Source organism: Pieris brassicae, chromosome 6 (genome assembly GCF_905147105.1).
Source record: "Pieris brassicae chromosome 6, ilPieBrab1.1, whole genome shotgun sequence".
NCBI classification, from domain to species: domain Eukaryota; kingdom Metazoa; phylum Arthropoda; class Insecta; order Lepidoptera; family Pieridae; genus Pieris; species Pieris brassicae.
In genome coordinates this window covers 11,908,053-11,934,973 of record NC_059670.1, presented here as the reverse complement: position 1 = coordinate 11,934,973, position 26,921 = coordinate 11,908,053, and the positions used below count along the sequence as shown (strand labels likewise).

The 26,921-nt window shown below is 32.4% G+C and overlaps 4 protein-coding genes across 6 annotated transcripts; all 4 read right to left on the bottom strand.

Annotated features, from left to right (window-relative positions):
- Positions 1-369: 369 nt before the first annotated feature.
- LOC123711214 (G protein-activated inward rectifier potassium channel 3-like) lies at positions 370-5,428 on the bottom strand. Of its 2 annotated transcripts, XM_045663696.1 has the most exons (11): positions 5,325-5,428; positions 4,659-4,949; positions 3,865-4,210; positions 3,543-3,675; positions 2,720-2,908; positions 2,483-2,554; positions 2,253-2,360; positions 1,996-2,102; positions 1,612-1,764; positions 1,372-1,491; positions 370-905 (listed from the first exon to the last, which is right to left on the bottom strand). In XM_045663696.1, exons 2-11 carry the CDS (start codon positions 4,849-4,851, stop codon positions 635-637), a joined length of 1,692 nt encoding a protein of 563 aa, XP_045519652.1. In that variant the 5' UTR covers positions 4,852-4,949; positions 5,325-5,428; the 3' UTR covers positions 370-634. The 2 variants fall into 2 exon arrangements, with proteins under 2 accessions (XP_045519652.1, XP_045519651.1); XM_045663695.1 differs by lacking the exon at positions 5,325-5,428 and having other exon boundaries at positions 4,659-5,111.
- An 18-nt stretch (positions 5,429-5,446) lies between these two features.
- LOC123711213 (ATP-sensitive inward rectifier potassium channel 11-like) lies at positions 5,447-10,596 on the bottom strand. The gene is made up of 10 exons (XM_045663694.1): positions 9,937-10,596; positions 9,492-9,630; positions 8,828-9,019; positions 8,543-8,614; positions 8,196-8,306; positions 7,698-7,804; positions 7,235-7,384; positions 6,390-6,509; positions 6,071-6,169; positions 5,447-5,639 (listed from the first exon to the last, which is right to left on the bottom strand). The coding sequence occupies exons 1-10, from the start codon at positions 10,347-10,349 to the stop codon at positions 5,519-5,521; spliced, it is 1,524 nt and encodes a 507-aa protein (XP_045519650.1). The 5' UTR covers positions 10,350-10,596; the 3' UTR covers positions 5,447-5,518.
- Positions 10,597-12,826: 2,230 nt separating this feature from the next.
- LOC123710692 lies at positions 12,827-26,318 on the bottom strand. 2 transcript variants are annotated; one of them, XM_045662776.1, is made up of 10 exons: positions 26,198-26,318; positions 21,945-23,273; positions 21,666-21,827; positions 21,139-21,340; positions 15,492-15,702; positions 15,138-15,265; positions 14,806-14,945; positions 14,088-14,169; positions 13,790-13,824; positions 12,827-13,614 (listed from the first exon to the last, which is right to left on the bottom strand). In XM_045662776.1, the coding sequence occupies exons 1-9, from the start codon at positions 26,253-26,255 to the stop codon at positions 13,803-13,805; spliced, it is 2,334 nt and encodes a 777-aa protein (XP_045518732.1). In that variant the 5' UTR covers positions 26,256-26,318; the 3' UTR covers positions 12,827-13,614; positions 13,790-13,802. The 2 variants fall into 2 exon arrangements, with proteins under 2 accessions (XP_045518732.1, XP_045518731.1); XM_045662775.1 differs by lacking the exon at positions 13,790-13,824.
- LOC123710694 lies at positions 18,855-20,668 on the bottom strand. Its single transcript, XM_045662777.1, has one exon. It carries the CDS (start codon positions 19,954-19,956, stop codon positions 19,000-19,002), a length of 957 nt encoding a protein of 318 aa, XP_045518733.1. The 5' UTR covers positions 19,957-20,668; the 3' UTR covers positions 18,855-18,999.
- Positions 26,319-26,921: the final 603 nt, after the last annotated feature.

Sequence of the window (26,921 nt, the reverse complement as noted above, 5' to 3'; positions counted from 1 at the left end):
GCAGTTTTCTCAAATCTGACCAGACTATTACGGCTGATGTCTATTGTCAGCAATTGCAAACCATGATGGAAAAGCTAGCGGCTAAACAACCTAGGCTGGTCAATCGCTCCACGCCACTGATACTTCACGACAACGCTAGACCACACACTGCATAACAGACGGCTACCAAATTAGAAGAGCTTCAATTGGAATGTCTAAGACAGGATGTCTTTGACCATTTTTTCGAAATTTGGACAACTTCTTGCAAGGGAAAAAATTTAACTCTGATGGGGCAGTCCAAATCGCCTTCATAGATTTAATTGATTCCCGTCCGACTGGTTTTTTTAGTAAAAGGATCAATGAACTACCTATCAGATGGCAAAAGTGCATAGAAAACAATGGTTCATACTTTGATTAATTAAATATATTATATTTAAAAATATTCGACTTTTTGTTCCTCCCATACAAAACGCCAATTTCATATGTTAGGACCTAATATTAAAATATACTACTAGTGGTAGCTAGGTAAAGATGTACCTTAGTGTAACACTGTGGGTAAGGTGAAACACATTTCGATGTTTTTTTAATAAATATCAATTTATGAAAACAGAACATCAAAACATTTTTTATAAGTATCAATTATTGTTACGCTTATTTATTCTTCTCTTGTTTGTTTATCTGTAATAATTCTTCTATAATTCCATCCATAACTCCTTTGAGTTCCAGTCCTACTCATAGTTGGAGAAAGAGAATCATCCTTAGAGAGCAACGACCCTTCGCATGGAGACAATGATTCCGGAAGATCAGTTTTCATGTCAATTTCCAAGCCTTTTAATGTGCTGGCGCTGCAGAGTGGTGTTTCCACTTGCTCTACCGTATTAAGATTATCTGTGTCTATGATGTAGGCCTCTTCTTTCTTGCAATACCTAAAAACATTTAGATTTTCTCATGTATTCAACTAGAAAGCTGTCAAAAGATAGATCTATAAGTACAAAATATTAATATGTTGTTACTTTAAGACTGGTTATACTTTGGAAATAAATAAACGTAACAAAATATTGCTTGATTGAGGCTTACAAATAATTGGAGGTTAATAGGTCTTTACAATTGTCTAGCATGAAGGTTACTAAGTTCTGGTAGTTACTTTACTGAAACTACTCCAGAATTATTCCAAGTTTTTAGTATTTAAACCTTATATTTTATATGTACACTTTTAAATAGTATCTATAATTTCATAATTATACAAGCAAAGAAGAGAACAGAATTTGCTTTAATTTTTTAACAGGAGCATTGTTTTTAGAAAGTGATCAGTGGTCAGAAATTAGACGGAAATTCTTTATAATGAATAACTATTATGTTTGAGAATGTTAAACTCAAGCGATTGTCACTTACTTTAAAACGTTTCTGAACCTATATCCCCAAATGATTTCCTTGGATAAATATGATGTTCTGCTTTGTGTACAAGTGCCCATACTCTTGGATGAGCCGTTAAGACATACCACTATTTCGAACCTGTGAAGGAAATCTTAGCTATAGAAAAAATATGCATTTTTTTACTACTAAGCATATTGACCTACTAGCAAATATATCGTATAATCCCTAGTCCAATCTCGACTTTGCCATTAAAACTACCTATAATCCATCATATCCTGCGCGGACAGGTCATACAGTGGACTCTCAGCGTCAATTATGTGTACAACTGTGATAGGCCATAGAAGGAACGAGTTGCTCTCTTTCAGCTTCAGTTGGTGGATGTAGTTGGAGACATACTCCCCCTCCAATGTCCTGATAAGAAAATGCTATGATAAGTATGTTTACGTAAGTAGGACTATGTTTCTTACTTTACTTCTAGCCATTAAAATAGAATAATCTATTAACAAGTATTCATATCAATTATGCTTATAGACATTGTTAAGTAAAAAATATATAGGTATTTTGGTTACTAGAGCATATATTTAGAGAAATGCCATGTAAATATTTACTATTAATATTTAGATTGTATGTAAAATCCCTGACCTGATTGGTTTTAGTAGATAAGCCGTGATGCTGCTACCAATTAGATGTAAATTAAGTAAATCCCAAACGCGGAATTGCAGACACATTTCACCATCACGAAGGCACACCTGGGCAAAGGTTAAGTATTAAAGAAATTAATTAGCAATCGCAACTGTTGTGAGTATTATGATACGGAAATATCATATTAAAGGGCCAGTTTTACATTAAAATTTCAAAAATAAATGACCCATATATATATTTTACTGCAAAATGCTTACCGTAGCCTTCTTACTAAACCCAACTGCGCTGACATGTTTGTTCGGTCGTATAAGTTTTGTGAAGAGCAAACTTGTAAGACCACCGGATAAAGCTGTACCCGCCACTATCTACACATACAATACTTTGAAATTAACTGGCCTTCAGGATACAGTTGATAGAACGCTTTTATAAGCGAGTTAAACCTAATAATGTATTTTAATGCCAATTCATAACTAAGATATAAAGTTACCTCTAACACCATAACAATAATAGCTTCAGGACATTCTTCATTTGGAAATCTAACTCCATATCCAATTGTCATCTGAAATGTACAAAAAATAATATTTTTGAATCAGTACGTATTTAGATATCTTAATAAGGTTTTAATATAATTAAACAATGTCTATATATATTTACACCAGGACTGCTGAAAACCTTGGAAACGTCAGGAATCAACAGAGACAACATATATAAAATTATGCTCTACCTGAGTCTCAACAGCCATCATCAGGAGCCCTGCAAAGGACGATGTGCCCGTTACACAATGAGGTTTTCCATCGCCAATATCCTCCTGATAAGACGCTGTCACCACCCACCAAATACTGGCGAAGAACAGCCAAAACGTGAAATGGGCTACGACCATAAGTAGCAACAGGTAACGCCATTTACTATTGATCTGAAAGATTGAATATATAGAAATATATAGGGCCTTTTTTATCGAATATCACACCATAAGTAAAGGACGTATGTGTTCTATAAGAAGTCCCGATCGTATCTGGGGTTTCTATGGGGTATCAAAAAGGATTCAATCCGAACTGCTGGAAGAAAAAACATAAAACACGTTAACAGCAGTGTTATTTAAAACTATTTTGATCTTAGGTCATTTATACCATGCCTGCCTATTTTGGTTTTTGTTAAATGTTTTAGTACAGTTACGGTAGATAATCATGTCATTTATTTATAATTCTTCTGTACATTTCTATATATTACTTTGGAACTATTTTTCTTGTGATTCATAATGAAACAAGGTTAAGAACTTTAAAATGATTCTCATTAAATGAGAACCAGCTATAGCAAAACAAAACAGGGTAAGTTTGTTATTTTAATTAAGGTCTAAAGACCTTAAAGGAGACGTAGAGTCTTGTCGGACTCGTATCTCTACAACCGATTTGTTTGCAATTATAATAAAAATATTATAAATGAGGTGAGTATTGCTGAATTAACATTTTTAAATAAACGGCAAAACCAAATTTTTACTGTTTAGAAGTATTTGACTTTTCTGCTTTTAGTTATTAATAAAGACTACTTACTACAGTGTTAACAATGTCCCTCATATATTTCATAGATTTTGCGGGGATATTACTTCTCATGGGGACATTCTCCTCTCCAGTCTTGAACACCACACGCCGTGAACGAATCTGTCTGCCAATGCCGTGGTGACGACTGAAATTAACGAAATAACTAATGTTTTAAACGTTTAGAACCAATCATTATCGTTTAGATCAATATAATTATTATTGCTTGGTTAATAGTAATATAACATATATTGTATTTTGTGTTTAAGCAACTGCGTAAAATAGGCCTCGTAGTTGCTTCAAAAGCCAGATTGGCAATACATTATGACTTACTTACGTACGTTTTTTCCCAATCCGTCTTCGTCTACTTGTATACGGTGTCGAGTACCCATAGAGTGACGGTACCTCATTGTACGTACTGTCGTTGTAGGTATCTGGTTCAATAGTTTCGTAGATCTCGTCTGGAGGACTTGAACTGACCAAGGGCTGAGTGGATGCGTCAGAAGTGTGCCTCTTTCCAGACGATTTAGGGCTCTCAGTTTCAACATCAATTGTCATGACTAGACCATTGTCTGCTTCCTGTTCGTCGTCACTTGATGGTGAATCAACGTATCCTCCTCCTTCATAGCTGATTGGAACTCTTGTATCAAGGTTTTTAAGGCAAAGAAACCCGAGTTCTTTTCCTAAAAATGTGAAATTCAAGAAATGTGAAGTTATAATAATTATTTCATCATCATTTTTTATTAGTATAATTTAGATTAGCAAACGATATGAATTACTTTGATTAAATAAATAAAATAAAATATAAATTTTATACGTAGATTACATCGAAACATTATTTACAATTGTTTATTATTAAAGTCTCGATACAAAATCAAGTCCAAATTTTTTTCATATTTTTTTTGTTTAATACAATGATTAGCTATATGTACGTGTCTTTTATATTGAGAGAAATGGTTACTCTTGCGGATATCGGAGCCTTTATTAGAGTACATCCTGCGTACAAAATTATACACCAATTTGCAACGTAAATTGCCTCAATGACCAAATTGGAAAAGTTGGTGCTATTTATATGTTATTTCTCATATATAAATGAACATAAGTGTGATGTTTTATTTAAGTTTGCCTTACCTTCGACATATGTCTGTGAGATCCTGTACTGCTTCTTTATTTCTTCATTAGTATACACTTCTGTTTGTGTCATTCTTGGTATTTCTATAGAAGATCTACCAGATGAATTTCCAATTGCTTCTGAGTAGCTCAGGGACCTTTCCAGGACCCTATTTTTGCTACCTCTTCTTTCTGATTCGTAATGATTCGCCATAATATTTCACTCTCACTTTATAGGTGTCTTTTAATATGACTTTTCACTAATGAGACGATCGTTTTCAAGTCTTGAATTCGCAAAACACTCTAAATTATCTAGAAGATAAATTTTGATAAGAAATAACCAATTTACTGCGTAGCTTTATTAGTTGGTCACTACAAAATGTTCTGAGTTATTTAATAGATTTATTTTAAAAATATTGAATTTAATGTCTGAAATTATTGTTACGTTTTATGTTGTCTTTTGTCTTAAACTTAGCCACGTTTTACGTCAAATAGTTATTCTAAGTTTATTTTCAATGTGTGAATAGATGTGTTATCTCATGTCAAGATATTGTGTCGAGATAAGGATAATAAGATATAATGTTTTCAATAAACGGGCGTGAAATGTAGGTCGGTGAATTATTTACTTAGCAATGATTTGCATGGAAAATTACTACAATTATATCTTATGGATTCTACGTGACTTACGCAAATGCTTTTAAAACGCAAAAAAATATTTCGTATGGCCATAGATAAGTTGATTGAGTAACTCTTCTGCTTTCTTGATTAAACTTGGCACGGCTCTCTAGTCCAAAATAATAAATACAGAATTCAACAAACACTTTATTAACGGAAAAGGAAACAATTATTTCAATGCGTAATATTAATATAATCAAATAATATTATAATTTCTTATTGCTCCTAAACGATGAACTCCTTTGCAGTTCGAAGCTTGATACCTTCTCGCTGAAGCTGCCAGGAGTACCAGGTCGATGAGACTTGGATCGGGAAGATGGCCTTGAACTGAAATATTATTATGATTTAGTATTTTATCTTTATGAGGCACACAGTAACATACTAAGTGGAAACACCTAGCGAATATAAACGCTAGTTTATGACATTATTTTAGTCGACTTTACGTACAAACGTCACTCTAAACAACCCTGGTGACCACGAACCACGGCGTGCTGAGCACTTGACGTATCAAGTTTTCGATTATTTGATCATAAAACTTAAATTGTCCACGAATGTGCTGTGTTTTTTTTGAAATAATAATATACGACGTCATACTGTGAAAGATGACGATGATTGACGTTTATCCGTATATATTTTTTATCTACATGAATAAATGATATTTTGATACTATGAAAATTACTATTAAAAAAAAGGTTTATTACTTCTAAAAAACTGTGAAAGATTTTAAGAATATCATCAATGGCAAAAAAAAATCATACTTGTCAAGGTCATATGCGCTGCAATAAGGAGTTTCCACTGGCTCCATTGTGTCCAATTTATTATGATCAATTACATATTTCTGCTTCTTGGAGTTGTATCTGAATGGATCAAGAAAACTTTAGTTACGTCTTTGGGTAATTGCATAATACACACGTCTAAGAATCTGATATGTTTATTTTACAAGTTATGTTTTTGATGTCATCAATTATTCCTTCTATTGTCAAAATAAGTTCCTTTAATTTATTAACCGGGGCAAACAGACAACACGAATTCATATTGAAATCTATCACCACGCAATAGCAATTATTCCTTAATCACCTGACGACGGAGGGAAATCTCTTGCCCCATACCACCTCTCGTGGTAGATATGAACTCTGGCTCTGAGTATAGGTACCCATGGATGCTGATGCACCTTTCAGACTGACTGTGATTTCATAGCTGGAATTTAAAAAATAGAGATCTTTCTCGTTAATCTTTATTGTTAATTTTTCTCATACGATCTGGCATGCAAAGTGTTTTTTTTTAATCTTTACCTAGACATCTAATAAAACATTATTTTTTATATATACATAAACGTATCGTACAACACTTTTAAAAATGTTTCTTCAAACAAAAAAATGGAAAATCTGCAAATCTTTTGCCGGTGATGATTTATTTTTTTATAGAACAGGAGGCAAACGGGCAGACAGGGCTCAACTTATGTGAAGTGATACCGCCGCCCATTGACCCTCTCAAAGGATCGCGGGTACGTTGCCGGCCTTAAAAATAATAGCTAAATCAGGGCAGGTTAACGAGAACGTAGAGGACGCAAAATATCTTCGTTACGGTTGAGAGTGCCCGGTGGTCAAGTCATGAGAACAATTGTTCAGATTGGCTTTAAACGAGGAGAAATTTCAAAGATTGACAGCCGACCTATAGCAATTAGAGAGGCTCCGCAAGAGAGAGAGTCTGACAATGCCTTAATTATATATCGGGCTTATGGGTTATTTATTTATTCGTTTTAATTATACCCGTCTCTAATACTATTTTAAGCAAATAAATAAAAACAAATGCGATACTTTAGTTACTTTCACCAATCTACGCTATGTATATAACTATGTATGTAACATACATTTGATACGAATTATGTTTCATGGTTCAGTGTCAAATAGAAATAAAGATACCTGTTATCAGTGAAATTTTGAGGTGTGAATGTGTAAAGTGGGCTGTCGGAATCAATGACGTGCAAAAGAGTGACAGGCCATAGCAGGAACTGACGCTGTTGCAGCTTTAAAGACTCCGCGTAGTACCGTACTACCTCACCTTCCTTTGTTCTGTAAGTAATAGGTATTCACGTTTTAATGTGCTTTTTATTTCAATATATACAATTGATTGTTGACTTAGTCAAAATAAATGCGAACATTACAATATAGGTTAAAGTCAAAGAGAAATATAAATGTTTAAACCTATCTTTGAAAATAGTTTAGTGGATTTTCTAAGGTTTACCTGTGCAACTTTTTTTGCGACAGTTGAAATACATAAATACGTAGTTATAGACAAGAGTGAAGTTCTTTACAAAAACGTTACCACTGTACCTAAAAAAATATTAAAGATATAAGTTTTAGTTTAAAGAAACCTATATTATACCTTCGTGTGTGTATGTAGTGAGCGCTAAACTCCGAACATATAATATGGTCGTAGTTGAGATCCCAGGCTCGGATCATGAGGCAAAGACGGCCATCTCGCATACTAATCTGAAATAGTAATAGCATTTTAATTTATTACATCTTCCAGAAAAAAGCTATGTCCTTGATATGCGTATTGATAGTCAATGTAATCTAGAATAGCTTCATTGTTACAATACAATACAATTGTAATATGTTACCTATAATCTATATTCGTGTAAGTGGAAGGTATAACTGCCGTAGTAGACACATCGATTCCCTTAAACTTGGTTTGAGTATTGTCAGGTACATAGATTGAAGTTAACTACCTCAAGTAATACTTGGGCCATAATATGATTATAACAATGCTTTACTGTCCCGAAAGCATCCATCATTGGCAGAGATTCCTTCGTGAACGTATTTTGCATGAACACTATCTGTCTAAATTTCTGATTAAAATATGATTAATAAATATCATTACCACAGCCTTTTTACTAAAACCGACGCCATCTCTTGACAGTTTCTCAGGTCTTGTTAACTTTGCATACACCACACATGTAAGAACTCCCGAAAGCCCGGTTCCAAGTATTAGCTGAAAATAATAAATAGGGATAAATGGCACTATTAAATCATTAACATGGTCATAAACAAAGTCATTCACACTGTAACTGTATGTGATCACATGAAATTAAATTACTAATATACAAATATACAGGGCAGGAAAAGTTTAAGCTATGATTGAGCTTTCTGGTATCAAAAACATTACTACTTATATACAGACGTCTTGTAGCCCAATTATATAAACGGTAATATTTTTAAAAGTACTACCTGCATGACAAAAAGAAATATAGACTCAGGACACTCTTCATCAATTGCTCGATCACCAAAGCCGATGGTCGTCTGAAATTATAATTTCCGCATTTTAGTAATGAATTAAATGATCGGATTCCTTTATTAAATAAGTGCTTATTTAGGCCATCAAAGAGACCCAACGGATCAAAATTATCGTCGAATAGCCAAAATCGCTCAGGAAAAAGACAAATTAAATTTGTTATTTTGTAAATTAATGGTTTAGGAAGTGTTCATTTTACACAGTTTGAATATTGGACAAACCTGTGCCTCAACAGAAGCCAAGAATATGGTAACGAAGTCCTTTCCCCCTGTAACGCACAGGCGTTGTGGAGGTTCTGGTTCGAAATCGTAATGTGCCAGAGCAGAGATGTACCAGAATACTGCAAAGACCAGCCAGATTGCGAAATGGAGACAAACTGTTCCCATCACAATCCAACGCCAGCGAAGGTTGATCTGAAGTTTTAATAAATACATTGAACGTAATTGCTTCTATTTCATTATCGATATTAAGAATTATTTGTGTGCATCATTATATTTTTTATAGCCAAGAGATAATAAGAGTGGTAAAAAATAGATTGAAAGTATTTCTTGTTAGTTCTTCTTGTACGTCCTAGGCTTTTATTTATTATTTTATTTACGTGTATCTCTCACTCTCTCTTCAGTCGATAACTGATTGTCGTAGTCAGCAAGAAAACATTTTGCTACTGCTGTAGGAGCGGACAATCTGTTTCCATCGGTTTCTGTCCAGCGCCTCTCTTATTACAGTTATAATTCATAAATTTATACTATATTACCTACATATTATAGATGTCGGATGTCTGATGGTAATAGGCGCATTAGAACGTTGCTGATTTTAAAAGATGTGGTGCGCTCATTTCTTGATCTTAAAAAGTACTGGTGTATCTTAAAGGTAGCTAGTTCTTACCAGAGTATGAAAAGTATCGTTTAACAGTCGTATCTTCCCAAATGGTACGTTTGATATGAGAGCGATATTTTCCACTCCGTCCTTGGATACTAACCGCTTTGGATACTCACAGTGACGTTTGCGAAAATATGGCTCTGATCTGAAAAATATGTCGGTGAACCTTGCTTTAATGATATATTTTATTAAACACTAAATTTTATTTGTAAGTTGATATATGTATGTCTTTCAAAACTTAGTTTTTTTATTTCTGTTATATGCTAATTTATTTACGCCTACCATACATAAAGATATTATGATTAACTATTCGAACATCGTAACAAACCTACTTATATCTGCATTAAAAATAAGTTATATTATGTTATATTATTACATAGTTTTATTTGCTATTCTATGACCAAGAACTGAGACTGGGTTCCAGAGGCGATTCCTTCTAGTCTAGACTTACCTTTCCTTCGAAGGTGGCTTGTTGAATCCAGATTTTATTGGTACGAAATGATTGACTTTCTCTCGTTCTAAACTAGAATTACTGTGTGTTATTATAATTTTAGGCAGCTGCTTTGATAGTCGACGCAATCTCTCTGATTTAGTCTCTCCTAATATTGAATGTATGCTTTCATTCGACTTCAATTCATTTATAACATTAAAACCTATTTTAGGTTCATCAAGGTCATCATTTTTATTTAAATGTTCTTGTGCCTTACAATTTAATTCATTGACAGTGTTTTTTTCTTCGATACTTTCATAATCAGGATCTTCAAATTCATTTAAATCCTTATAGTCCTTTAGATATTCCAAACACTCATCATATACTTGATTTATTTGATGGTATTCACCATCAATAAGTTTATCGTTTTCCATTATTTCTTATTTCAAAACGCGTCACAATAACCTGACTTTAAACTATTATCTCAAACTAGGTAAGTATTATAATCTGAATATTTAGTTAAATCTCAATCAATGTGTCGCAAAATACCAAAACACTAATAATTAATTTTTAATATTTTAATTTTCTTTAACAATGATTACAATGTCACTGGCACTGATGTTATCTTGTGTTATCAGTTGTGATGGCTCGAGAGATCACTGCAAGATACGCGACCTTCTCTCGCGAAGGTTTTTCACATTTGGTACAACTTTGCCTTTGCCTCACTGCACGCAAATTCTTTATTTAGTCTGTAAAGTAGCTTAAAACAATATAATATAACGCGTAATTACATAAACTGGTCTGCTTATACTCTAAAATAGAAGAAATATTTTTATATTTTCTGAGATTTTACTATAGATATTAATGTGAACTTTGAAAATATCAAAATACAACATACCATAGAAAGAGACAGAAAGAAAGAATGTATAACCGAGGTTTCATAAATATTAATGGTTTTTTAATGTTGTTACTTCTTTTACGTAATTTTGCATTAGTATCCGTTTAAAAGTATTTATATGAAAGAGAGCGTATTTTTTTTAATATTAAGACATGTTAGAGATGTATTTAAATTATTTTACACTGCAGATAGAAGAAAAGAATAAACTTCTGCTATGCTTCTACTTGTTTTTGACGACAATGAAACTGAGAACGTTCTAACATGTTTTCTATTGTGTTCATTTAGCCTTATTTTTAGATTACTATTCTTCGCTTTACAGTATCACATAAGTACAGATTTAGACAATCAAACTGAATTATTTAATAATAACAATGACATGTTTGGTTTGCTGTATTACGGTTTAACAATAACTAATAATAACTATAACATATTATCTTAATGAGGCTATCCGGCTTACTTTATTAGCAGTAAATAATATTATAATACAAGATACTCATTATTCTACTTGTACGAGCCAAGGCAGTACATTATGCTCACTCAGGCTTTCTTAGTTTTATAAGCGTGGCAATTTCCTAAAGATGCGGCAAAATTAAAGCCAGAAACAGGTACTCTCTTCAACATTGCAGTCATTCGTTTCATAGCAATTAACTAAACCATGGGAGTGACCCCCCGAGAGTATAGCCAGGCGAAAGCACTCTCTTTGACTGTTAAATTGCATTCATTCGCTACATAGCAATTAATTCGCTCATATTCTATTGTTATACGCGAATGATTAATATAGAGTAAAACAAAAAGCCTATATTATTGAAAGCATTGCGATGACCCAGGAACGTCACTACTCTAGGGAAACTATTCGTAAAATTTTGAAAATTATTACGATGCGTCTTGCACGTTTGATATTGTTACGTGCTCGCGTAGTGTAGTGATTAATCTAATAAAATCTTCCTGTGTAGACAGACAGGCCGGATATGACATACATTATATAATGTTTTCTTAATGTAAACTAGGCAAAGGGAAGCAATACTTGTTGTAGTAAAATAGATGATGCATGCTCAGTATCTTAAGTTGCCTTATGCGCTTTCAACTTACAGTTTATAGGACGACTAGCAAGAGCTCGAGTTTATACTAAGGATTTTCTTAAGGCAAGCGAACGATCCGTGATCCATTTTCCTGCATCTATTTTAATGAGCAATGACTTATTTGTCGAATTTACTCCCAGAAGTATATAAATTACGGTTCCTGGGCCAACGGGTTGTTTTTAAATAACGCAGAGTAGTAATACAAGGTATAGCATTTATTATCACTGTGTGAATTGAGTGCCTGCTTCCAGCCGATAGCCCTGTATATTCTCAGGGCTTATCACCGACGAGGACATCGCCATAAATATAAAACTAAGAAAGCCTGAAAGACCGAGATGTACAGAAAAAAGGAAAAGGACGTCCAATAAAAAACATAATACACGAACATAACATTTATATTTATATGAAATGCAGGTAGTTCACATATATTATCTATTCTTATGTTGATATAATAAATAATTATTATCTTCTATTTTCTAAATAGGTTTTTATATAATTTAATTTATCTTATATAAATTAATAAAATTCTATTTAATTATTAATTCAACGCCTATTTATCAACTATTTGTTGTAACGTTGTATATCTTTTTTATATATTTTAACATCAAATAATTAATTTAATAGATTAATGATTTTATTATTATTAAACTATGGTACACTTATGTATTATAACAGATTTACCTAAACATTTACTACTACATAAAGAATGCAATAATATTTTGATAATAGTTCATATTTTGAATGTTCTAAATTGTATTTGATTTATTAAAAAATGTCACAACCATGTATATTTACAACGTTTTGGGGTAATGGTATATCAGGAGATATATTTATTAACTCAAATAAAACAAAACCACAAAAATTAAAACAACCATTTATTGAAATTAAATGTAAATGTAAAATAAATTATATAAAATGAAAACTAACAACAGAAGTAAAATTTGTTTTAAATTACAACAGCTGAGTTTCATATTTTGATTTTGTTTCAAACATAAAACTTAATTCTAGGAATATGTTTTGAGCACCTAAATCGAGGGGACTAAAATCATTTTATTCTGTGATTTTGTGTTATATAAAATTTCGTAAGTTGAGAATAATGTCAGACATCTGCCCCAACTTAGTAAACGACGCGAAGCTTAGTCAAATTGACGCGTTACTCGGCACTGTTTAGTCTCGTCAAATCCATCTAGAATTTTGTCTAAGCTTGAAAATATAAAGGATGAGTTGTGTTACCATACTACAAGCATTTATAATGATTCATTTATTGAAACCTATTTCCCCTTCCCCTCATGATCTATTGTGCTTACATTTAATAGTTATATTATCTATATTTAAACTTTATACTTCAATACAATATTGCTTTAGATTTTATAAAATTTATCTCACTGATCGTAGTTAAAACTTTTCAACTTTTTTACGATTCAAAAATGCATTAGGCATGTAACGGAATCGATATTATAAATACTATGTATATGTATTTTAGACCTATTATTTCTTATATTATAGTTATAGTGAAATGTAATTAAAATTGTACTTTTATTTATATTTATAATATATTACGTTGGCACTCAGGTACAATAAGTACACAATGAGCTAAAACAAATTTTAAAAATAATGGGTCTAAACTGACACTTAGATTTTATTTAAATAGTAACTATAATAATTTGGTAAAAATTTCACACATTGTAAATATCACGGGGACTGATGGCACCAGAGTGATTTCTGAAATGAATTTTAAAAATAACATTAAATTTTCTTTTCGTATCATCGAAAATGGCATTCTGAACTATAAAGCTAATAAAAATAGTAACTTTAAATGGTTTGTATTTAAACAAATATATATATTAATGGATGTGAGCAAAAAGAGTAAGATATTAATGAAAAATCAAAAGCATACCGTAACATCTCGGCTACACGTCTGTTGTGTACCTCCTGAAATTATTGAAACAATGTGATGTATCTGAGTCACGGCTATAATATGTGCTCAGTGAAATGGTTAGCGATATGAAGTAATCAGTTTTATGAATGGTCAACGGAGATATAAATTATGAATTGATTTAAAAGTACATAAAGTAACTTACTTGAATAGAATATTAGAAGAGAATAATGTTAAAAACACGAGCATTTAGTAAATAAATAAATTCTATAGAAAGTAATATGTTATTGTTGACACATAACAATATGTTAGGCCATACCTATCGGGTGCGCGGAGTGCCTCGTCATCAGAGTCCATGTCATAGATATCCTGCATGTAGCTTTTGTTGGAGAAGCCGACGTCTGAAAAATAGAGTAAATTGGACTGGCTATTAATATATATTGGTAAGAGAACACAAAGAAAGACCACCGATGAGATAGGAATCAATCAATGATTGGGTAAAAAATGCAGAATAATGGAAATGTCTTGAAAACGCCATCACCTTCCAATGCTATTGTAATGACTAGGATAATTCAAAAATACATATTGTCTAAATTCATGAGTATTGGACATAATAATGAACAATTGTGACTAATGTTTCAGGTGTATAAATGCCTGACACAAAATACTTTTTATTTATTTTATGATAAAATATGTTAATGTCAAACAATGAATTAATTTTTACATTATAATGCGAGATAATGACCTTAGATTTGTAACATATACAGTCTACGTGACGCAACACCGAGTACATTAGAAGGCTTAGTGCTAGTAGATAAGACAAGCTACGCAAATGTTCGTTTAGTTTTTCTTCTTTAACAATAGGACGATATGATGATTATCATCTACATTTTTAATTAAAATCTTTGTGCAATTGTGGTCAGTAAGGCACTACCACATATTTTCTGAGTAGTATTCAAAACGTCGTGTTATATGAATGTAAATAAGTTTGCTTTCAATATATTAATATTACAATACTTAATATCAATCCTTATTACCTTTATTACTGTACACGTCATCGGCCCACTTGATATTGTCGTCCGAGTAGAGAGGGGGCAGCGTCTGATGAGGAGTTGGGTAGAGGTCCAACACTCGTTTCTCGTCTCGCAGGCTGTCCGTGTCACTGAAGGCAGGCATCCTGAAAGTAGGAAATGGAATGTATTTATAATTTACTTATACGGCGTTTGTTACATAAAAGCCGCGTCTAGTCTACCGCGGTAGTACTTCTGAAAAGCCGTTAAATTTCTACAAAAATCTAGTACTAGAGCTAGTACAGCCTTAGCTAAAATCATTGTAAACGTTTTATTTTTATGACGGAAAATGTGCCTACTTGGTGTACTCTTCAAAGCAGCTAAACCTCCACAGTGCAAAGGCAAGCATGGCCATCGAAATGATGACTCCAGCGGCGATCACCAGCCATACAGTAAGTGTGGTTTCGTTATCTGGATATGAAAACTCCTGCAAATGATAATATATTTATCAATTCCCCTGCTAATATACAGACCATTAGGGTTTTTGAGGTACGTGTAGTATTCGAAGCATGTGGCATTTGCATCTTTAGGGCAAAGATTATGGAATGCTGGGTTATTTTGTCTTGTCTGCCATGTCTTGCCTGTGATTAGAGTTTTAGTTACAGGTTACCGTAATGTTACTTGTTGACTTAGGTTTTTTATTTTAAACGTACCCGAATACCCATCCTCTCTAAGCGCACAGCGAAGGGATCTATTCCCGAATAACTGTCCCACATATCTCTAAGATCCTGCTTAGTGAACCTGGTCTCCAGAGTTTCATTGTCGTACACCAAGGGAACAGAAAACACGATTTCAGTACAGAGATCGGAGCCTGGCCAATTGTGAAAGCAGAGACGTCGGCTGAGGATCCGTGTTACTTCCAATCTGAAATACAAATAGAAGCAATTGTAAATTTATTTAAAGAAGCTAAAAGAGATAAAATCTCTTACTATCATGAAATTGCTAAGATTTAAAAATCCAAATTTATACAGGAAATACCAAATTCTTAATGAATGTAATTTAAATACTAAAACTTTCTTCAACCTTGATATGTGTTTGTGTTCTATATATGGACTTATAGGGCAGAGGTCAAAATTGTATATGAAATAATTTACGTGGCCATGCATAATTTTACATGCAGTTGTCGTAAATATAAGCTAGATAAGCAATGCGGTTTACGACAAACTTATTTCAGAAATAATTTAATATATATTTAACTTAATGTAACTTTTTAATCAAATATAACAACTCCTTTACATATCTTTAAAAGTATATGCTGTATGTTGCAAATTTTGAAAATGCTGGAACAATACTACAAGAGCAGTTTCGAATGGATAAAAATGATTAGATATATAAATATATATAGGACAATTGGAAGCTGACGTTTGGGTTTACATAAGCCCTTTATATTTTCTTAATCCAGAACAACTCCTGATAGTGAAAGAGATATAAAAAAAACGCTTAAGTTACTATAAGTAGCGCGCTTACTAATTGTCTTTGGGAAAAGCCAAAGCCAAACGTTGACAATCACAATTCTAATCAACATGAAAGAGATACAAAGCAGTATGTGCATTGTGTATGTGTAGGTATCAGAGCGCGCGATCCGCTAAGACGCCGGTTGGCCTCATTCCAAATGCTGATTGCCCTTTGGTGGAATATTGCAGGTGTATTGTTATTTTTAGATTATACTAGTTTCCGTCAGTAGATTCTTTAATAAAAAAAATATATTTTTTTGTTTAATAAATATAAAACACCTTAAACTTATTGTCCAAATATATGATGTATTGATTGAGTTATTTTATAATTTCAGTTGCCCATGACAAAGTAAAATTGTCTCTGTATTTACGTAGTAAATTTATTTGAACGTGTAGTTATCGTCCCATACATTCATACATTGTGTAGGCAGACAAGATACAGTGGTATGCGCTAGTACATCACAGTAAGATGTTTAGCAGTTAGGGCAATTACCTCCTGCACTATAAATAGCTTTAATTAAACGGGCTATTTCTAGCACTCCAGCGCACTTAAGTGCATTTCAGGTCATTAGTTACTTAATGCACTTAGTTTACTAGAATTATTATTCAACTTACACTGTTGCATAGGGAAAAACAAGTTTAGACTATAAAAAAACAGATTAATAAATAGAGTGAAGGAAGTATTTCTCTCTGTTAAAAACAACGAACGAATTAAAATTACTCTAAGTATACAGCCTGATATGACATAAACATTAGTTTAAATCAACACTTCATTTATCTGCAAATTAATACATTAGGGACCAGTTTATATACGGTTATACTTTAAATTTAATATAACTGCACGAATAGGAATGTTTTATGTAAAACGCTTTTAATGTGTTTGTCTTATGTAAAATATTTTAAACAAAAGTTAATAGATACTATAATAGGTTGTGTACAAGAAGAATATCTTACTATTCACATTAAGTTAATGATTATGTATAACTTGCTTTTGGGACCAAATAGTTCGATAGTACGTAAATGAAAATGCAGTAACACAAATTGAAGTTTAACTCGAGTGCGTTCTGGCTTCGAATGTGACAGAGCTTTGTCACGATTATCGATTTGTGCTCTTAAATGCACGCTGAAATGGAACAACTAATTGTTGAGATTCAAAGATAATTCTAGCGAAATATGTTGGTAATAATAATTAAATAATAGTGTTTGCATTTAATATATAATATATGTTGCTCTACTTATTTTGAAAAAGGCCAATCCAACCGGCGAAAAATCCGTGTGTTTTAATTTAAAAACTTTTACTTTTTAAATATTTGCAACATTACAATTGTAACCGCTTATGTAGCCCTGTAGCCTGTAGCCCTGTTTGTTCTGGGTATGGTGAGTTATGACAAGCAAGATTTATTTAGGATACTTACGGGTGAGGTTCATAATCTGGATATAATAGAGAGACTGGGTACCAAGGAAAATCTGAGGCGGAAGTGTCAAGGTGGATGTACCGCGCACTCACTCCAACTTGGTTAGAGAAGTGCCACTCGCGCGAACAATACATATAATAAATATAATTTCTATCGAGGTAGACCTATTTGTTTGTACACTAACTGAGTTCACCAGAGTTGCTTACTATATTATTAGTTATAACATCTAGGTAGGTATATCTATTTTAGGTATGTCTGTTTTTGTCGAATTATAAGTGTAAGTTATATTGTATAGTTCTGTCGCGATATAATAATTATGTGGTAATTAATAAATAAATGTTTATAGATTCATTGAAATTACTCAAACGATGAATAACGAGACAGGGTTTGACTAAGTAAATAAAATATAATGAATTGTCAAAACTTACCGAAACTCAAAGAACTATTCTTCTTACACCTTAAATCTTCTGAGACGGAATCGACTAGCTATCTTATTGACATTGAATTATTCTTATTTACAACCATTAGTATCTATAAATAAGGTATAATATATCCAGTCTTATTTTTATTTACAGCATTTTGTATTTGGATATGTTTTGTTTCACTCGTCCGGGTTTCTTGTACCAGAACTTCCATCTTCGCAAATGAAGAGTGAAGTTGGCTAACCCTCATACTAGTTTTTCTTCAGTAAATTTAACCGGCTTTGATACACTCTCAATATTATTAACACTATTAATTCTAATTATAGACTCATTATTATTACGATTACTATCATCGTTTATAGTTACTTTAGTTTCTACTTTCTGAGGTTTTGATACATTATTATTATCTATTTTAGCTTTATCGTTACTATGCCTCTTTGTGTGATGTAAGTGATTCTCGGTATTATTCATTTGAGGATAATGATGAAGAATAGCTGTTGTGTTAAACGTTATTTTACCATATTTCACAAATTCTGTTGGTTTTTCCTTACTAGTGCTAGGTAAATTTAAATCTAAATCGTCTGAAGAAGTTCTCAATCTTATATTTTTAATAGGAGTTTGATCTTCTTCTATCATATCTTTGGTATCATCTATTAAATCTAGTGCGAGTTTTTTGCTTCTTTGCAAATTTTCCATATATGCGTTATAACGATTCATATCTAACGTATTGTTTTGTTTTAATGGCAACGAGTTTGGCAATTTAACTGGAGGACGCTCCTCAGCCGAGTATCACAATTGTTTGGGTGCGTTTTGGGCTTTTCCGTTACTGAAAGATTTAGCCGCAGCGCCATCACGCGCGGCGCCCGGTAGCTATGTTTGGGACTGTACCATCGATATGCTGGTGGTCTCGGTGATGATAGTGGGAGCCGCAAACTCTTCCCTGGTGTAGTCGTATATCGGAAACTCGCAACAAATTAGACACTTAAGGAACTTTGGCACTTCAACGTAAAACGATGGCGGTATCGGTATAAAAGGGGACGTAGACGACTTGTAATATAAATAATCTGGGTTATCTCTGTACTTTTCGTCCGCGGATCGTTCGAGGAGCGGTATTCCTGATAAGAATAAAATAATGGCGCTCGTGAACAGTGGTGATAGTATTGCAATGAATTCGATACCTTCAATAATGTTGAGCGATATTATAAATATTCCCCACCACAAAACCACTTCGCCGAAATAATTTGGGTGTCGAGACAAACCCCATAGTCCATCGTTGCACCATTTCCCTTGATTAGCCGGTTCCTGCCTAAAAGCGAATTTTTGTAAATCTGCATAGGTTTCAATCAACAATCCACAAACAAAAACCCCAGCTCCCGCTGAATCCAAAGTCGTCATAGTTTTTGGAGCTTTTGGATACGAATGATGTGAAGAATTTATGATAATAACGGGAAGGCTAACTATGTACACCCAAACAGCTTGAAATGTATAAAAAACGGCAAACCTCAGCGTGTTACTCTTGCGATCTTCGAATTGTTTATCTCGCCCTATGTGGTAGATTCTGTATATAAGATACCCAGATAGTCTTACACCCCACAAACATACGAACGCCGTGACCATGAGTTGTCTACTATCATAGCTTTTCAATGTGTTGCCCCCTTGTCCCAGAAAGAAAGTCAATAAAGCGATAATGATAAAATTGGCACCGCCTGTAAAATCTGTCACCTTATCACTTTGTGAGAGCGATGCGATTGTGAAGAATAAGACTTGCATCGCGACCGTCACCATAGCACTCACAGCGAAGTTATTCCTATCGATAAGAGGCTCCATTGTAAATATTTGACACTACAAAGTTTTGGCATCAGGGAATACTGTGATCGATGTGGCGCATTGCCGCATTTTAACACTTGTGTTAATATAGTTAAGGTTCTTTAAGCGCTTGATTAGTTACTTTCATGTTTAACCGTTTTTAAATAGAAATTATTGTTTTGTTTTTCGTTTATTTGTACGTTTAAGTGATTGAGTTAGGTTTTTGTAAGCGCGGTGCGATGTGCCGACCCGAATGGGAGCTGCCTACTAAAATAGTCGTGACGTTTCTGGCGCATGTGTAAACGGCGCGCATGCGCCTTGTAATGGTCTACGCAAACTGGGATTTGATGGACATTAGATTTACTGTGGTATGTTAATAATGTTCCGAAAATATACGCAGCTTCTATTCGCTACACCTTCTATTCGCAACTTTCTATCCTAACTAAAGAAGTGAATAAAAACTCGATGACGGTTGTCGAATCGATGCTCTTTACGCATTGCTCTTCCATCTTTAAACCAACCTTAATAATAACGATGTCAAATGACTCGGTCTGTTTTGGTCCCATAACAATGATTTTGGAATCCGGTGAAAGTTTTTAATAATATTCATAAAAGTGTTTAAAGACACCGTCATATTTATTCATTACAAATTCATAAGTTTTTAACCCATATCATGGTTTAATGAAGTGATATAAATAAAATGTGTGCCTTTGCGATATAAAGAAGACTTTATCGTTCTATAGAGCACTTAAAAGTAATATTTCACACTATATATATTATAAATATAACTATTTGGCTGACCATGATTTATAAAGTGCAGTTAAATACAAACTACTATTACTACACAAAAAGGTAGTGTAATAATATCGCATATATAATCGTTAAAGAAGTATTTTATATAAATTCTCTATCATTCATATTTTATTTGCTTATAACTAGAATGTTGTTATTAAAACAATTTAAAAATGAAATTCAACTGTATTGCATTATAATTTAAACGCCTTGTTCAATAATTAATAATCTGATAAGCATTGAAGATACGCCGATAATATTATTTATTGAGGAATAATGCAAATTGTTATTTATAAGGTAAGGAGGACTGATAAGGTACACAATGTTTCATATAAAAAGGTATTATTTCCTAGTTATACTTTGTGTAATTATCTTTAGGCTTCTTTGTCATGTGACTGTATATGTACTTACGTCGTATTAAGTCCTGAGTCGATTCCTTTAGTGTTGATGTATAGTGTAGCCATATCGGCAACAATTCTTCTAAAGTCCTCTTCTTTTGAAATAAAACCGTTCATGCTCACTCCTCCAAGATTCACAGTGATAGTCGCGTTAGATGTAAAGTAGATTTTATCTTCTTCAGGGTCCGGGAGGCTTACCATGTCTGGTCGAGACACTAAAAAATAATTATATTAAGCTTAAATTCAATTCAATAATAAGTAAATATTTTTTAGGTATTTTGATGAAATAGGATAAAGATATTGTAAAACACAGGAGGTAAACGGGTTAAGTGACACCGCCGTCCATCGACGATGACGCTGTCTGAAGGCTTGTGAGTGCGTGCCGTTTATTTTCTTTAAATGAAAAAGATTAGGAAGAGTAACTCAGTTTTTAAACCGAAGTGAAACTATAAAGTAATTTCTTTCTTGTCTAGCTTATAAGGTCTAGAGATTTTTTTTCAATAAGAGATAGATATTTAAGCAAAACAGCTATTGACTTACTAATATTCCGGAGACTTATATTGAAACCCCGTTGAAACTGCATGCCGTCTTTTGCTTCGAAACGTATAAACATCCGGTCTACGTCAGTGAACTGGAAACGACGTTCCTTTCGTAACGAGTAACTAATCAGGATGCCGTCGGAACCTTTTTCTTCAGTTTCACCTGTAATCGAGCTCACTATAACGTTGACAATAATAAATATTTTATGATTTTATCTAATAAGATGATGATGTGTATTTGTTGGTATAAAATGTTGAATTTCTGCCATAAAACACTAACCTGGTATAATAAGCACATAGTCTCCTATAAAGCTGTTAACAGCAAAATCAGTTATGTTCATTTCTATCCCTTGTCCTACTCCGGTGATCACGTAATCAGTGATTTGGTTTGCTGGGTAGAAGTTTGGGTAATTCGGAGAAGACACTATAGTATTATCATTGACAGTTAAATGTATTTGAACAGTGTTTGTGGCTTCTGAATGAGCTGCGCGTTCAGCTTGATATTTTTCATTAAATTTACTTTGGTCATCGGAATCCAGTTCATTAAATTCTGGTAATTCAGATTTATTTTCTTTAAAATTGAGGACTTTAGTATGGTCAACTGACTGAGTAGTTATTAGTTCCGTTTCAGCATATGGAATTGTTGCCGCATTAAGCTGCGTGGATAGAGAAGAACCTACATTGCTCGAGTCAATTATTTCTCTCTCAGTAACTTCGGAGACTGTAGTTTCAGATGGTGTAGAATCAAGGGCAGATAAAGCATCATTTGAGTAATAAATTTGTTCATCTTGATGACCTTCGGGATAATCATGTCTTGATCGTTCATCGTCATACACCTTTTCCTCTGTTTCTTCAGAAAATATTCTGTCTAAATCGTCATCACCTATTTCCTGATAATCCTGGTCATCGGCTTTTTCTTCACTTAAATCATATCCCAGGTTAGTGTCTGCATTCAACTCTGTATCAAAATCTTCTTTTAGATTACTCCGAACGTAATCCAACTCAGATAAATATTTTTTTATATCATTAAAAGTATTGTTTGTTGTATTTGGTACTTTTGTTATTGTTTCTTTGGTTAGCTTTGTATTTTCATCAAAATTATTATCAGTTTCTTCTAACAACTTGGTTGTTTCCGCAACTATGTTTTCTATATTATCTTTTGGATTCTTTACTGGAACATCTGCAAAATTATTATCACTATCTTCCTTTAAAATAGCTTTAGTTTCATCTAAAATATCTTTATTTGATGTTTCTTGTTTAGTATTATGCAGGTAATTTTTTATATCTTCTTCAAATCCATCGTTATACAATTGATCTTTTTCTTTTGTTGATTTAATTTGGTCTTTATTTAGTGGTTCGGCTATATCTTTCATATCTTCTTCTGATCTATTATCTTCAATTTGATAATCTCCAATACTATCATATTGTGCCTCATTATCAAATTCATTGTTATTTTTAAAAAGTTCTACGTCATTAAAAATATCTTCATTCTCATCTAAGGGTTTGATTTTATGTATGGTAGGTTTTTCTGGTTCTTTGTCACTAAAAGGAATCTGTTTGCTTTCATCACCATAATAATCGCCGTAATCGTAGTCCACCGCACTGAGAACTAAAAACTTTAATTAGAAAATGGTCTTCTAATAATTTCTATATTATTTTTCAGTGGATATTATTATTATTTTTTAGTATTATATATTTAGACAGTTTTAATAATTGATGATGGACTTTCTGAAAAAACAATATCACAAAATCGGAACATTTTAACATGCCAGATAAATTCAGACTTCATAACAAAGTCTTGAATCAAGGCCACTTGGCTGTTTCTGACTGTCATTATAATCTATATTTTTTATTTGACGTCGATCATAAAAATAGCTGATCACGTCTATAAAACAATTTATTATTTCCAGTTAGATATTAGTTTTATGGGAGGTTGGAAAACACCAAAACAATAAAGGAAACAATAAATGAATATTAATACTACTTTCGAATAGAACTTAAAAACCTAAACTTATCAAAAGCTTACGGACTAGTGTAAAGTTGTAGAGCAATTATAATGAACGATTAACCTATTTAAATGTAACATCAAAGTGATTGCAGTGAACGGCGGGCGATCAGCAGGTGCCAAAAAGTAACTGACACGTTCCGCACTGCAGATACAGACATACGTGTATTCATATCACAATATCAAACACCTTAGGTTATACTTTTCATATCACATTGATGTTACATTTTGTAGTTTCTATATAAAGTATCATATTTAAGACGTAAAAAAGAAGTTTTATCATTACTTGAGACAAAATCGTTATGACTTGAGTGCATGATAGAATTTTGCTATATTCAAATGATGAAGAAAGAGGTTTCCGGTTTTTTATTCGACGATTTATGATGGAAATAGTTTGAATTCGGAATTCGGAAGGAAATATAGTTGTATCATTAAAAATAATATATATAATTAAAACGGTTAAAATTTAGCTTTCAAACGTAACTCGACCATCCAACAAAATAAACATACGGTTACAAGTAGGATTCTTTCTAGAATCAACCATAATTATTGAAAGAATTATATCTGCTCCTTATATTAAGCTTCGACAAAGCGCTTATGTTTATAGTTTCCATAAACACGGGAATTTATGAAGGGGTTTTGCATAAAATATATTAATTGATATGATTGATGTTATAAAAATGTAAAAATCGGTTCGTCATTAGCTAAGTATATAAGTATTGTCTTTTGTTAACATAGCTTTTACACATTTAAAGAAAACACATTTTCACCGGATTGAAGCTATGTATTATTATAAACTTATATATTTTCTTTAAGATAGCTATATTATAATATTTTTAAATATGGAACATTCTAAAAACAAAACACATTTCCATTTATTTCTAAAATGCGACATTAAAATACCAACGCAAAGTTAATTATATAGTTAATACTTCTAATTTTTAAGCTTTAATATTTCTAAGATTCATACATTTATTCTGTATTCACCTTATTATCGAAACGAACGCTAACGATTACAGTGCACAGAGATTCATTAAGTTATTTCTTTAATATAAAAACTTAATTTACTTTGTCAAGCATAGTGACGTCAATTTTTAATATAACGTTTATATATGTATAACTTGTTCTTAAAGTAGGTGATTATTCATTTGCGTCTTCATTTAGTAGTAGTAAACTAAATAACAAACTAGTAAATAGATTACAAAGATAACCTAAAAAATATGTTTTTAGTGTAATGTCGATCCGATAAGGTTTTGAATAATTAGGATTAAACACAAACTTTCAACACATAAATACAATATTGTCAATATCTTAATCAATCAGTTCATTTATTAATTTTTACAATATTTTTTGCTCTTGGTTTATGCACGATTAACATGACAAGTGACATTTCATTTGCTAATCTGGAGTAGTAGTCTTTCTACAATTTAACAAAAGAAAATAAATTACATACAATTTAGCTATGTCTAATAAAAACTTAATCCAAACTAAAACTAAGCATGAACTTTGCTTTAAGTTGTAAATAACGAAAATAACGTGGAATCGGGAATTTAAATTAAACCCAGCCAAAGTGACACCAGCTACGTAATAATATGACCAATGCGTCAATAATTAATTATGTTCAGTTATGTTTGATTGAAGATTTATGTGTCTTTTTACTTTCTATTTTAATTTTGTCTTAATAAATGTGTATAACATGTATTTTTGCACTACTTACCTATCTTATGTAATTTATTAATTTTTATTTTTTCTTTACTCACAGTGGTTGCCTGGAAGAGATCGCTCGTAAGCGATAAGGCCGCTAGTGGCCCTCCTTTTGATTTAATTATGTTATTTTTTTTATATTCTAGTGTAACGAAGTGTAAATAAATAAAAATAAATGTTAAGTCGAAATAGTAATGAACGAGAAAACCACAACTTAGTTGTGAATGTATCCTTATAGTGACTCACCCCACTAGTCACGGTTTTTGGACAACATTTGTCAATAGATAATACATATTGTTTTAAGAGTAAAAGCAAATCTGCCAACATAACTCAGTGGCTTCAGTTACCTTTGTTTGTTTCGAGTACGTTTTTTTAATACTTTAAATATTTGATAATGTTTGGCGCTAGATAAATAGATATATAGTTTGTTTTAGTTACGTCGATTAATTGATAAAACAAAAATTATTAACTCTTGCAATTTATTCAACATTTCAATTATTTTTTGAATGATATCATTTCTTATCAATTTCACTTATATGCTCCTTGTGTACTTCTTCCACGAACCGTGACTCTGATGAATTGATAATAACGTTTTATCGGATTAAAACACCGGTAAATATTTCCGTATCAATAATAAGTATGTTTAAGATTCTATATCTCATTTGAATGAATCCATTTGTCATATAATAATAAAATAAACAATGCATATATTGTTACAGTGGTACAGAACAAATGTAAATCAGTTGCCAAATAAAGCATTTAAATAGCATTAATTATCCTATTTATATACGCACAACTGAATACTATTAAAATTGGGTACTAACCAGACACGGCGTTTAAACTCAATCCAAATAAACACAGATAAACAAGCAACTTCAACATAATTGCATGCGCACGATTGCTTGCGCTGGCATCACAATACAAACTGAAGTTGTCAGTTGTCTCTGCTTCAATGACATCAGCATTTGTGTCAAACACGCTGGTTGAATAATGAGGCCCTGCTTTGATGAGTGATATAGTCTGTTATTTCTAGCTGGTCGGTGAAGATTTCACAGTTGAATATAATCTTGCATTTACAATATATCTTATATTGGTCGGACTATTCAGTCTCGAAAAGAGATACAGATAATATGTTATAATAATCAGCTATTATTTAATGCCTTCAATATATTCCCGAAGACTAACATCCTGCGTAGCTTAGGGATTATTGCACATGACATACCATGATTATCGCAACAACCATAGTCTAACACCAAATACAATTAAAGTGATTAAAGGAACATCTATTTATACTAATCCTCAATCTTACTCATTTATATTGACACTATTATAATATATACATATAGTTTTGAAAATAGGTTTGCATAAAAGATAGCACCGATTGATAACCTGGTGTTATCGTGAAATTGATAATACGTCTTTCTCCGACCTTTTTTGTTATTTTCCTTATTTTTACTAATATTTTACCGTGTTTAGTAGATAATAAGATGGACACATAGTCGCTTTTAAAAACTTTAGATTTTTAATATCGTGATAAATTTCAAAATG